Raw genomic sequence first — 14174 nt, forward strand, 5'->3', positions numbered from 1 at the left:
ACTTTACTTTAACATAGTAAGGCTGAATTTACATTAATGCCTAATACATAACAGCAATGAATCTGCCAGTACTTATGACTTCAGTGTGCCCATTAAAGTTTTTACTACCTCCTCCAAAGAAAGGACTCAGTGGCTTCAGTCATATGTTCAAGTAAGATATTAATAGACTTCAAATGAAAAGTATTTTTTGACATCTACTATGGCATATATATATGGTAATTGCCAGCTGCAATTATGCACTTGATAAGACTACAAATATGGCTACAAAAGTGTATGCGTCTGCTAAATGTAAACGTGACATAAGTTGTGACCTTAGTTATTAGAATGACGAAAGACATCTTTTTAACCATTAAAGTGATGACTGTTCAATTCTGTGAAGCGGTTTATATATAACCCAGCCATAAAATAGGTTGACACAAAATACAATAGCATAATTGAATCAATAAAAATGTTCACATGTAATTTAAATAAAAAATGACATTGCGTTCACACCAAAAAAGCATGCCATTTCAGTTTATGACTTTGCATGCTAGGGAAACCTACACATATATCAGAATGTATGGGCTTGCCCATGTATGGATTCTGCTTAGTATGCAAGTCTACTTCAATAAAAGCCAAGAGTGGAGCCCAGAGGAGATGCAGAGGAGACCTGGGAAGCTACTGCTCGTGGTAAGAGCCTGTGCTGCCTGTGTTTGTATTCTAATCAATTATACATTTGTGCTTGCAGTAATTTTGTTTATTTTTCATTGAAGGTTAGTGGAAGTTTCATCTGGTCTCATAGAACAAACGGTGAGTTGAGGATTCAGTGTCATTATATGAGCATGAGATCAGAGAAAAACATTTGTTGGAGTGAGAATTAAAGAAGACAAATGGCTTGTTGCATTTTCGGCATCAACTTACGAATAAGCTGTTAAAACATAAAAAAGTGAAAAACAGACAAGTGTACATTTATCATTAATTTACTTTAAAACACCGAAAAAAGAGAAAAGTGTACTTTTGTAATGTATTTACTTAAAAACACTTTGGAAATTTGTTCATTTGTGATGTATTTATTTACTTTAAAATGTAAAAATTTAAATACTTTCAAAAAACAGAAGTGTACATTTGAAATGTATTCACGCTATTTACTTTAATTTGCATTTAAAATTAAGTTGATTTAAAACAGTTCTAGAAACAGAATGGATTTTGTCCTGAGATTTTACACGTCTCCATAATGTGTGCCTGTATGCGTTGGCCAAAACATATTGATATGCCTCGATCATGAACATAATTTCTGCAACTCCATGAAAGTCTTGTCTTTATTTATACATGAAATGTTTTTGAAATTTTAAATGGACACCGTAGTTATCTCTTGTCCTATCTCTTTAGTAAGTTGCCACCATGAGTACGGACGCAGAGATGGCCATTTATGGCAAGGCTGCCATTTACCTCCGTAAGCCTGAGAAGGAGAGAATTGAGGCTCAGAGCAAGCCCTTTGATGCCAAGACTGCCTGCTATGTGACTGATTCCAAGGAGTTGTATGTTAAAGGAACAATCAAGAGCAAAGATGGTGGCAAAGTCACCGTTATTGTGCTTGACACTAAGGAGGTGAATTTTCCACTTTTCATGAAAACTAGATTCTCATTTCATACAAATAAATGAAATAGTCTTAATTAATGTAATATCTGCTGGATGATATGTATAGGAGAAAACAGTTAAAGAGGATGATGTCAACCCAATGAATCCACCCAAGTATGACAAGATTGAGGACATGGCCATGATGACCCATCTCAACGAACCCTCTGTGCTGTACAACCTCAAAGAGCGTTATGCAGCATGGATGATTTACGTAAGTTAAGAAGCAAAGAAAAACAGAATTCAAGCTGACTTTGACTGTGTTGCTGTTATCTGACCACTTCTCTGCTCATTTCAGACCTACTCTGGGCTGTTCTGTGCTACTGTGAACCCCTACAAGTGGCTCCCAGTATATGATGCAGAAGTAGTTGCTGCCTACAGAGGCAAAAAGCGTATGGAGGCCCCACCCCACATCTTCTCTGTCTCTGACAATGCCTATCAGTTCATGCTTACTGGTAAGATCTTGATTTATACAAGGTGATTCTGATTTTGTGGATTTTGTTTTTAGTTTCTATTAAACAATTACTTAAACATTATTACATTTGAACTTACAGACAGAGAGAACCAGTCTGTCCTGATTACGTAAGTGCATACTGTTATGAGATGTTGAGAACAGTTATATTTTCTTCCTATTGAACTTGCACATGTCTGATCATCTTCTGTCTAATCATCTCTCATAAACAGTGGAGAATCTGGTGCTGGAAAGACTGTGAACACCAAACGTGTCATCCAGTACTTTGCCACAGTTGCAGTGCATGGTGACAAGAAGAAAGATCAAGGTTCCAGCAAAATGCAGGTATGAGATACACAATTATATTTATATCTATGTTAAAAATACCACAAACTATTTGCAAATGATGTTTTATATGAGACATGAAATGAGTTCAACCCTTCACACAACACAGGGATCTCTTGAGGACCAGATCATTGCTGCCAACCCTCTGCTAGAGGCTTATGGTAATGCCAAGACTGTGAGAAATGACAACTCTTCTCGTTTTGTAAGTTTGATCTCATCAAAATGTAAATTCAATTATAACCAGCTGTGTTTTTACGTTTTTACAATATGGGCATTGTGGCTTTGGACATATTCAAACAAACCAACAAATTGAAATGTCCAGTAACAAAAGCATTTATTTATCTTTATTTATTTATTTACACAACACAGGGTAAATTCATTAGAATTCACTTTGGAACAAGCGGCAAACTGGCCAGTGCTGATATTGAGACATGTAAGTTGATGTGTATTAAACATGCTATGTTCCATTCTGATATTGGTGATATGTTCAGATCTTTTTACTTAATTACATGACCAGATCTGCTGGAGAAGTCTAGAGTAACATTCCAGCTTCCAGATGAGAGAGGCTACCACATATTCTACCAGATGATGACCAACCATAAGCCTGAGCTGATTGGTAGGTGGACACATTTCAATCAAATCTGTTTTCAAATGGAAAATATATTGTAAAATACTCTGTCATAAATGCTCTGCATTTTTACAGAAATGACACTCATCACCACCAACCCCTATGACTTCCACATGTGCAGTCAGGGTCAGATCACAGTGGCAAGCATTGATGATAAAGAAGAGCTGGTTGCAACTGATGTGAGTTTTAAAAATCAACTGAATATATATGTCTCCTAATTTCTTCGGGATATACTGAAACTAATATATACTTTTTAGACTGCTATTGACATTCTGGGCTTTACTGCTGAGGAGAAGATGGGCATCTACAAGTTCACTGGAGCTGTGCTGCATCATGGTAACTTGAAGTTCAAGCAGAAGCAGCGTGAGGAGCAGGCTGAGCCTGATGGCACTGAGGGTGAGTGGGAAGAGCTTTTATTTGATCATGTGTGCTTGAGACCTTTCGCATTGCTTCTGTTTTAGCTTGGGCTTTAAAAAATGACATTAAATCTCAATTGACTACGGAGATACTGAAATAGTGTGAACAACTGAGTATGGAAAGGAATTATTGGAAGGAATCAGTTCCTTTGAATGTGGTGCATTTATTAAGAGTGTCTTGCCATGCTTATAAAATTATAATTTAAATATAAATAAATGAAGAATGAATGAATAAATAAATGAAGAACAATTTATTTTTTAAATGTATTTATTAGATGCTGACAAAATTGCTTACCTTCTGGGCTTGAACTCTGCTGATATGCTGAAGGCTTTGTGCTATCCCAGAGTGAAGGTCGGAAATGAGTTTGTGACCAAAGGTCAAACCGTGCCACAGGTATGCAGTATGTCCAGCTAAGAGTTGCCAGCAAAGAAACATTTTGGCAAAATCAGAGCAAGTTTGAGTAATATTTTCTGTATTCTACTCACAGGTGTACAACTCTGTTAGTGCTTTGGCCAAGTCTATCTATGAGAGGATGTTCTTGTGGATGGTCGTTCGTATCAACCAGATGTTGGACACAAAACAAGCCAGACAGTTCTTCATTGGTGTGCTGGATATTGCTGGCTTTGAGATCTTTGATGTAAGAATGATTCTGTTTTCTGGTTCTCTTTTATTGCAAGTTAACTGATTCATATTCAGTATTCAGTGAATGTTTCTCTCTATCTCTTTCCAGTTCAACAGCATGGAGCAGCTGTGCATCAACTTCACCAATGAGAAACTACAACAGTTCTTTAACCACCACATGTTTGTGCTGGAACAAGAGGAATACAAGAAGGAGGGCATTATTTGGGAGTTCATTGACTTCGGCATGGACTTGGCTGCTTGCATTGAGCTCATTGAAAAGGTTTTACTGTCTTCTAAATTTTTTTATTTGCTGTTGTCAGAATGTGTAACTTTAAGTAATACTCTTTCTTCATTTACGAATAGCCCATGGGTATCTTCTCCATCCTTGAAGAGGAGTGCATGTTCCCCAAGGCTACAGACACTTCCTTCAAGAACAAACTGTATGATCAGCACCTTGGCAAGTGTGCAGCTTTCCAGAAGCCAAAGCCTGCCAAAGGCAAAGCTGAGGCTCACTTCTCCCTGCTTCACTACGCTGGAACTGTGGACTACAACATCGCTGGCTGGTTGGACAAGAACAAGGATCCACTGAATGAGTCTGTTGTGCAGCTGTACCAGAAGTCTTCTGTAAAACTTCTGGCTACTCTCTACCCACCAGTTGTTGAGGGTAATTTAATTTATTTAATTTAATTTATATATATTTTATGATGATTTATTTATATAAAAAAATCACATTTAATTGACAGAAGGATTTAATTAGCTAATTTGAACTGGAATTTGTCTCATTATTTCTATGTTTGTAAAGAAACTGGCAAGAAGGGAGGCAAGAAGAAGGGTGGCTCCATGCAAACTGTGTCCTCCCAGTTCAGGGTATGTACAGAGGATGTTGAAGTTGATATGAAAACAATATTGCTATATTTGGAATATAAAAACTATTTTTATTCTCCACAGGAGAATTTGGGCAAGCTTATGACCAACTTGAGGAGTACTCATCCACATTTTGTGCGTTGTCTGATTCCCAATGAGTCCAAGACTCCAGGTAATGTAATGAAGGGCTTAGAGATATTGTGACATTATCGCAATAAATCATTATGGTCATGTTAAGTGTTCATGCACTGAGCTGAAGATGTAAATTGTTCTACAGGTCTAATGGAGAACCACCTGGTTATCCACCAGCTGAGGTGTAATGGTGTTCTGGAGGGTATCAGAATCTGCAGAAAGGGCTTTCCCAGCAGAATCCTCTATGGTGACTTCAAACAAAGGTAAATGGGCTCACATGAAAATACAGTTTCGGGTCTGAGGCTTATCTTCATGAAAACATATGAAGCATTTTGACAAATCTTCCACAGATACAAGGTGCTGAATGCCAGTGTTATCCCTGAGGGGCAGTTTATTGACAACAAGAAGGCCTGTGAGAAACTCTTGGGATCCATTGATATTGATCATGACCAGTACAGATTTGGGCACACAAAGGTTCATATTCTGCATTACACTTCAAAGATTCCATATTCATTAGTTATGAATAAAACTGGAAACAAACATCTTTATTACACCCACATATTCAGGTATTCTTCAAAGCTGGTCTTCTGGGTAATCTTGAGGAGATGCGTGATGAGAAACTAGCTGCTCTGGTCACAATGACTCAGGCTCTCTGTCGTGGTTTCCTGATGAGGAGGGAGTTTGTAAAGATGATGGAGAGGAGGTTAGTTATAACATTTTAAAGATGGCAACAATAATAACTGTGACAAGAGTAATTCATGACAAATTATTTACAGGGAGTCCATTTACACCATCCAATACAACATTCGTTCATTCATGAATGTCAAACACTGGCCATGGATGAAGGTTTACTACAAGATTAAGCCTCTGTTGAAGAGTGCTGAGACTGAAAAGGAACTGGCAACCATGAAAGAGGACTATACAAAATGTAAAGAGGCTTTGGCCAAGGCAGAAGCCAAAAAGAAGGAGCTTGAGGAAAAGATGGTAGCACTGCTACAAGAGAAGAATGATCTGCAGCTTCAAGTAGCCTCTGTGAGTGTGATTTGGTGAATTTACTGAAATTTGGTTCCATTTAAAAATGAAACATAATTTTAACAATAATATATAAAATCTCATTTTCCTGTCAGGAATCTGAGAATCTCTCAGATGCTGAGGAGAGGTGTGAGGGTCTGATCAAGAGCAAAATTCAGCTTGAAGCTAAACTCAAAGAGACAACTGAGAGGCTGGAGGATGAGGAAGAAATCAATGCAGAACTCACAGCCAAGAAGAGGAAACTAGAGGATGAGTGCTCTGAGCTGAAGAAAGACATTGATGACCTAGAGCTCACCTTGGCTAAAGTGGAAAAGGAGAAACATGCCACTGAAAATAAGGTCCGTGAGTTGGTCTTATTTTGACTCTTTATACCATGTTGAAGAATATGAAAATGGCTGAACAAAATTTATTTAGTAACATACATTACACAGGTCAAGAACCTGACTGAGGAAATGGCAGCACAGGATGAGAGCATCGCCAAACTTACAAAGGAGAAGAAAGCCCTTCAAGAAGCACATCAGCAGACTCTGGATGATCTCCAGGCAGAGGAGGACAAAGTCAACACTCTGACCAAAGCCAAGACAAAGCTTGAGCAGCAAGTTGATGATGTGAGTTGTGGTACAGAGATATGATTAGGTGATACTTTGAATATTTTGGTTTGTCACAGAGTAATTTCTTCAAGTGGTGGTATGTAAAATAAAGGTAAAAATGCAGGAATGTGTATTACAAGTAAACCATCAACTAATTATGATGATACATATTAACACATTTTATTCAAATTAATAATAATGTTTTGCACAGCTTGAGGGTTCCCTTGAACAAGAGAAGAAGCTCCGCATGGACCTGGAGAGAGCCAAGAGAAAGCTTGAAGGGGACTTGAAACTTGCCCAAGAATCTATCATGGACCTGGAGAATGACAAGCAGCAATCTGAGGAGAAAATAAAGAAGTGAGAATTCTTTCTAATTTATCACAAATTATAGTGAAGTTATAGTTTATTTCAATTGACTAATTTGATTTCTGATTTTACACACAGGAAAGACTTTGAAACAAGCCAGCTTCTCAGCAAGATTGAAGATGAACAATCACTTGGAGCTCAACTCCAGAAGAAGATAAAAGAGCTGCAGGTATTTAATTGAACTCTTTCGGAACATTGTTAAACACTGTTAAATCAAGATCTATAAAGTGTCACTAATTGCCTCTGTAGGCTCGCATTGAGGAATTGGAGGAAGAGATTGAGGCTGAGCGTGCTGCTCGTGCAAAGGTGGAGAAGCAGAGAGCTGATCTATCCAGGGAACTTGAGGAGATCAGTGAGAGGCTTGAGGAGGCTGGAGGAGCAACGGCTTCTCAGATCGAGATGAATAAGAAGCGTGAGGCTGAATTCCAGAAGCTGCGTCGTGATCTTGAAGAGTCTACCCTCCAGCATGAAGCCACTGCTGCTGCCCTCCGCAAGAAGCAGGCTGACAGCGTGGCTGAGCTGGGAGAGCAAATCGACAACCTCCAGCGCGTCAAGCAGAAGCTTGAGAAGGAGAAGAGTGAATACAAAATGGAGATTGATGATCTCTCCAGCAACATGGAGGCTGTTGCCAAAGCAAAGGTTGAGAATTGTATTTCCAAAAAAATATCAACAATGATTGTGCAAGATGTTTTATATATCTAACGACTTTGTATTTGCAGGGCAATCTTGAGAAGATGTGCCGCACACTTGAAGACCAACTTAGTGAAATAAAGTCCAAGAATGATGAGAATGTTCGTCAGATAAATGACATCAGTGCTCAAAGAGCAAGACTTCAAACTGAAAATGGTAACAGATTACAATTATTGATATATTAATAATATGTTGAGAATTATTGAATATAGTGTACTAAGATAATTCTGAATTTATTTTCTCTAACAGAGACTAATTATAAGAAACAAACATACACATTATTAAAAAACTTTATAAAGTCCATAGAGGTTTATATATATATAACTGATATAGATTGACTGACTTAGATCTGAGACAGTGAATCAAAATCTCAACAGGCGAATTTGGTCGTCAGCTGGAGGAGAAGGAGGCTCTAGTTTCTCAGCTCACCAGAGGCAAACAAGCTTTCACTCAGCAAATTGAGGAGTTAAAGAGACATATAGAGGAGGAAGTGAAGGTAAAAAATTTTTTTTAAAGAACTTTGTGCTGAAAAGTAATCTGAGGAATCAGTGACTTTGAAAATGCATTGAACATATACTGTCTTTTTTAGGCCAAGAATGCTCTGGCTCATGCTGTGCAGTCAGCCCGTCATGACTGTGACCTGCTCCGAGAGCAGTTTGAGGAAGAGCAGGAGGCAAAGGCTGAGCTGCAGCGGGGAATGTCTAAGGCCAACAGCGAGGTTGCTCAGTGGAGGACCAAATATGAAACTGATGCCATCCAGCGCACAGAGGAACTTGAGGAATCCAAGTATGTACACTTTGATCAGAATTACTCTTTATTCTCACAACAATTATGGTCCGTGAGTGTAAGATAATGTGTGCTCCTAAACAGGAAGAAGCTGGCTCAACGTCTGCAAGAGGCAGAGGAACAAATTGAGGCAGTGAACTCTAAATGTGCCTCTCTGGAGAAGACCAAACAGAGACTCCAGGGTGAAGTGGAGGACCTCATGATTGATGTGGAAAGAGCCAATGCTTTGGCTGCCAACCTTGACAAGAAGCAGAGGAACTTTGACAAGGTTAACAATTTGACTAATTCTGTAATATGATAATTTCTCTTACAAGCTAAATTGAGTAATAATAGTTTAACCTGACCCTGAAATGTCTCTACCCAAGGTTCTGGCAGAATGGAAGCAGAAGTATGAGGAAGGTCAGGCAGAGCTGGAAGGTGCCCAGAAAGAGTCTCGCTCACTCAGCACTGAGCTGTTTAAGATGAAGAACTCCTATGAGGAGACTCTGGATCAGCTGGAGACACTCAAGAGAGAAAACAAGAATCTGCAGCGTAAGATGTAGATTAATGAATAAATGAATATCTTTACCGTCATACATTCTGTTGTAATTCACATCATATTTATAATGATATTTCCTTTTTCAACTGTAGAGGAGATTTCAGATCTGACAGAACAGTTAGGTGAGACTGGTAAGAGCATTCATGAGCTGGAAAAGTCCAAGAAGGCAGTGGAGACTGAGAAGTCTGAGATTCAGACTGCACTGGAGGAGGCTGAAGTGAGAATCTCAAAATTAGGATTTCTTACTGAAATTCTTGTTAAAACAATATATTACATTGGCAATAAATGCTTTTTAGTGCCAAGATATTGTTTTAATCTATTGTTGGTAATTTTTTATATTATATTTTTCACAGGGCACCCTGGAGCATGAGGAGTCCAAGATTCTTCGTGTCCAGCTTGAGCTAAACCAGGTCAAGGGTGAGGTTGACAGAAAGCTTGCAGAGAAGGATGAGGAGATGGAGCAAATCAAGAGGAACAGCCAGAGAGTCATTGAGTCCATGCAGAGCACTCTGGACTCTGAGGTCAGGAGCAGGAATGATGCCCTGAGAATCAAGAAGAAGATGGAGGGAGATCTTAATGAGATGGAGATTCAGCTGAGCCATGCCAATCGCCAGGCTGGTGAATCCCAGAAACAACTGAGGAATGTTCAGGGACAACTCAAGGTATGTGACTTTACTCTAGCTTTTTGGAGTTTAATTATAACATGTACACTGTCTAATGCTGAATTATATAGAATAACACAATAAAAAAAAAGTAATTATGTGGGGCATAATATTTAAAAGTCTGACTGTGTGTCAGAGATGTGACTAACAGAAATCAAAATCAAAAGCAACAGTCACTATCTGGTGTGGCCATCAGCTGCATTAAGTACTACAGTGCATCTCCTCTTCATGGACTGCATCAGATTTACCAGTTCTTGCAGTGAGATGTTACCCCACACTTCCATCAAGGCACTTGCAAGATCCTGGACATTTCTGGAGGGAATGGTCCTAGCCCTCACCCTTCAATCCAACAGGTCTCAAACGTGATCAATGGGACTGAGATCCGGGCTCTTCGCTGGCCATGGCAGAACACTGACATTCCTGTCTTGCAGGAAATCACGCACAGCATGAGCAGTATAGCTGGTGGCATTGTCATGCTGGAGGGTTATTTCAGAATGAGCCTGCGGGAAGGGTACCAAATGAGGGAGGAGGATATCTTCCCTGTAACGCACAGTGTTGAGATTGCATGCAATGACAACAAGCTCAGTCCAATGATGCTGTGACACACCGCCCCAGACCATGATGGACCCTCCACCTCCAAATCGATCCTGCTCCAGAGTACAGGCCTTGGTGTAACGCTCATTCCTTCGATGATAAACACAAGTCCGACCATCACCCGTGGTGAGACAAAACTGCGATTCATCAGTGAAGAGCTCTTTTTGCCAGTCCTGTCTGATTCAGCGAAGGTGGGTTTGTGCCCATAGGCGACATTGTTGCAGGTGATGTCTGGTAAGCGACCTGCCTTACAACAAGCCTACAAGCCCTCAGTCCAGCCTCTCTCAGCCTATTGCGGACAGTCTAAGCACAGTTGGAAGGATTGTGCATTCCTGGTGTAACTCAGGCAGTTGTTGTTGCCCGAAGGTGTGATATTCGGATGTATCGATGCAGTGCAGGTGTTGTTACACGTGATATGCCACTGCGAGGATGATCAAATGTCCTTCATGTCTCCCTGTAGCGCTGTCTTAGGCATCTCACAGTATGGACATTACAATATATTGCCCTGGCCACATCTGCAGTCCTCTTGCCTCCATATTATGTCACATGTTTACCACATATTATGGCATTCATTGGTTAGTGAAAATAAAAAAATAGTTCTACAGAAAAAATTGTCAATAAAAAGAAATTTGTGCATAGACAAACCCCTGTATTACATTTTTAGGATGCCCAACTGCACCTTGATGATGCCCTGAGAGGACATGAAGACATGAAAGAGCAGGTGGCCATGGTGGAGCGCAGAAACACTCTGATGCAGGCTGAGATTGAGGAGCTGAGAGCTGCTCTGGAACAGACAGAGAGAGGCCGCAAAGTGGCTGAACAAGAGCTGGTGGACGCCAGTGAGCGAGTTGGACTGCTGCACTCTCAGGTAATCATTACAAAAGATCTCTTTTGTGACCCAATTACAACTCACAAATGTAGATGAAAGATAATCACATCTCACTTCTGTTTCAGAACACAAGTCTTCTGAACACCAAGAAAAAGCTTGAGGCTGACCTTGGCCAAATTCAGGGTGAAGTTGATGATATTGTCCAGGAAGCAAGAAATGCAGAAGAGAAGGCTAAGAAGGCCATCACTGATGTTAGTTTTTACATTATAAAACATTTTAAAAATCAAAATTGACCCCTTGGAGTGTAGCAAAGATTCTCACTGATTTTGCTTATGCCAATTAGGCTGCAATGATGGCAGAGGAGCTCAAAAAGGAGCAGGACACCAGTGCTCACCTTGAGAGGATGAAGAAAAACCTGGAGGTCACAGTGAAGGACCTGCAGCACCGTCTGGATGAGGCTGAGAATCTGGCCATGAAGGGAGGAAAGAAACAACTCCAGAAACTGGAGTCTAGAGTAAGCTTGCCTTTATTTGAAGTGTCTGTCATACTGTAATACTGACTTTTTATGTTAGACAATGTAAACCTATTTTCTTTGAGTGAAATAAGTTTTAATGATATGTATCATTTAGGTCCGTGAGCTTGAGACTGAAGTTGAGGCAGAACAGAGACGTGGATCTGATGCTGTTAAAGGTGTCCGCAAATATGAGAGGAGAGTTAAGGAGCTCACCTACCAGGTATGATCATACCCTGCATAGGTCCTTTCTTATAGAAGATTTTGCATAATAGTGCACATACTGGAAATACCTATTTGTAGTAAAGAATAAAGAATAAATCTAGTATTTGTATTGTTACAGACTGAGGAGGATAAGAAGAACGTCACCAGGCTCCAGGATCTGGTTGATAAGCTGCAGATGAAGGTCAAGGCCTACAAGAGGCAGGCTGAGGAGGCGGTACGTAAAATCTATTATGAATTGCATTGCTTTAGTTATAAACATGACCAGTGATATTAACAAATTTGCAAAGTTAATAAACATGTCACAAAAAACATTTAGGAGGAGCAAGCCAACACTCACTTGTCTAAGTTGAGGAAGGTGCAGCATGAGCTGGAAGAGGCTGACGAGCGTGCTGACATTGCTGAGTCTCAGGTCAACAAGCTCAGAGCCAAGAGCCGTGATGCTGGAAAGGTCAGACTGAGTTGATAAATTCTTGCATGAATAATTCAGATTCTTTATACAAATACAATTATCTGACAAACATTCTCCAATTACAATGATACTTCTTAGCAGCAGCAGTAGATTTATGGCAATAGCGTTTTACTTATGTTACATATACTGTATGACATTTACACATCTGTGATATTAACACTGTATATGAAGTGCAGTATTTTTTGTAAACAAAGAAAATCTCTTTCTTCTCTCCCAGGGCAAAGAAGAGTGAATCCATAAAGCATAAAAGGAGCATCTACTGAAGTCATATAATATGATTGTTTTGTAGAACTACTTCTCTTTTCTTTATGAAATAAACCTGTACATATCATCATTTCACTCGCCTTTGTGTGATTTTATAGCAAGGTGCACAATCACGATACAAAAACCTGACATTTTGTTATTAAATCAAAACTTTTATATTTACATCATGCAGATTGCATTATACTGGCCATTGTGTGTGTATTGCATCTACTTAAATATCAAGTAACATTTAACATTTGTGGTGAGAAACAAAAACTCCATAAAGGTTAAAAGGTTCCTTTAAGAAAATGGTAGTGTTTATGTCATCTTCATAGAGTCATCTGCACTCGGAATAGATATTAGCCATCATTCTTGAGCAATTTCAGTCAGTGATCTACTTTGCAATAATCTAATCTAATCTAATATATATTGCTGTATTAATAGAATATCAAGTCTCCTCATAGGAACATACTTGGCTGCACTTAAGTGTAATTTGCCTCTTCCTTATTACCTCTTCCTTATTACCAAGGCCAAAAAAAAAAAAAAACAATAAATGGGATGTTATGGATATTATATATTAGATGGTTGTATAATTGTGATATGAGACATAAAGATTGAAAGAGTGGATCTAAAAATAGATTCTGTGTATGTCCGGTTGCTCATACTGACACAACATTAACATGTCTTATGATTCATTTTAGATTCTTTACTGAAGCTTTGTATTCCAAGGAAATCTCTTTGGAATTTTATGTAGGCTAGACTCAATACTTTACTGACTGTGATTAACAGTCATCTTGAAAGAAGAAAATGATTCAGTTTAACAAGTAATGAAGTTTAGGCTAATAATTACATCAACTAAAACCTAGAACTGGATTATTTAATTCAACAGAATTTTTTAATTTTAAACCAAGGTTGAAATAATTAAATACATAATTCAAAGATTCACATATTTTACAAATAGCAGTATAATTAAGACAAATGACCATGAGAGAGTGATATAAATGGAAACATTGTTGTGTTCCTGACAAGGCAAATGACTGAAACGCTGAAACTTTCCCCTTGTCAGGTGATAAAGTCTACCCATCCCAATCATAAAAAGAATCAGTTTGCACAAGGTATAAACTCTCATGTCATGTGCACTATAAGTGCACTGTAATGGTATATTGAATGTCAATCATTTAAACACTTTTTACAGCTTGCCTGTTAAATTAATTGCCCATGCTTGTGATAAAAATGGTGAGATCTTAAATGTGTTATTTTTGTTGCTCATAAAGATATGCTATTTAAAAACTATATACCCCATCTAGGTTTTGTAATGTGTAATTGCTTTTCTTGGTAGTCAATTTGATAATAAAGACTATAAATGTTAATATATTTTATAAAGTGATTATGACTTAATCTATCATGTGTTATTTAATCTGAAAGTGGTGACTTTACTGAACTTTACTAAACTATTATTAATGCCACGTTGTCAAATTAATGGCGTACCTTTACACTGTAAAGAAAATCCTGTTGTTTTTACAAAAACAATCTGGCAGCTGTGGTTGCCAGAATAATAATGTAAAAA

The 14174-nt window shown here is 38.6% G+C and overlaps 1 protein-coding gene across 1 annotated transcript; it reads left to right on the forward strand.

Annotated features, from left to right (window-relative positions):
- The first annotated feature begins 631 nt into the window (after nucleotides 1-631).
- LOC127640082 (myosin heavy chain, fast skeletal muscle-like) lies at nucleotides 632-12703 on the forward strand. The gene is made up of 41 exons (XM_052122479.1): nucleotides 632-669; nucleotides 753-789; nucleotides 1369-1587; nucleotides 1685-1828; nucleotides 1913-2069; nucleotides 2169-2196; nucleotides 2299-2410; nucleotides 2520-2612; nucleotides 2780-2843; nucleotides 2928-3026; nucleotides 3114-3217; nucleotides 3296-3434; nucleotides 3730-3848; nucleotides 3943-4092; nucleotides 4186-4356; nucleotides 4440-4740; nucleotides 4879-4943; nucleotides 5025-5112; nucleotides 5218-5335; nucleotides 5423-5546; nucleotides 5639-5775; nucleotides 5849-6104; nucleotides 6200-6442; nucleotides 6536-6712; nucleotides 6906-7051; nucleotides 7139-7229; nucleotides 7310-7699; nucleotides 7780-7906; nucleotides 8128-8246; nucleotides 8340-8536; nucleotides 8621-8804; nucleotides 8902-9067; nucleotides 9167-9291; nucleotides 9428-9736; nucleotides 10995-11198; nucleotides 11285-11410; nucleotides 11503-11673; nucleotides 11789-11893; nucleotides 12014-12109; nucleotides 12212-12343; nucleotides 12582-12703. The coding sequence occupies exons 3-41, from the start codon at nucleotides 1381-1383 to the stop codon at nucleotides 12594-12596; spliced, it is 5799 nt and encodes a 1932-aa protein (XP_051978439.1). The 5' UTR covers nucleotides 632-669; nucleotides 753-789; nucleotides 1369-1380; the 3' UTR covers nucleotides 12597-12703.
- The last annotated feature ends 1471 nt before the right edge of the window (nucleotides 12704-14174 follow it).

This window comes from Xyrauchen texanus, chromosome 4 (assembly GCF_025860055.1).
Source record: "Xyrauchen texanus isolate HMW12.3.18 chromosome 4, RBS_HiC_50CHRs, whole genome shotgun sequence".
Taxonomy (NCBI): Eukaryota; Metazoa; Chordata; class Actinopteri; order Cypriniformes; family Catostomidae; genus Xyrauchen; species Xyrauchen texanus.

Bases quoted from the DNA above. Each gene is read 5' to 3' on its own strand.
- LOC127640082 (XM_052122479.1), top strand. From the start codon at position 1,381: ATGAGTACGGACGCAGAGATGGCCATTTATGGCAAGGCTGCCATTTAC. The intron at 1,829-1,912 runs GTAAGTTAAGAA...TGCTCATTTCAG, and splicing joins ATGCAGCATGGATGATTTAC to ACCTACTCTGGGCTGTTCTG. The intron at 4,357-4,439 runs GTTTTACTGTCT...ATTTACGAATAG, and splicing joins GCATTGAGCTCATTGAAAAG to CCCATGGGTATCTTCTCCAT.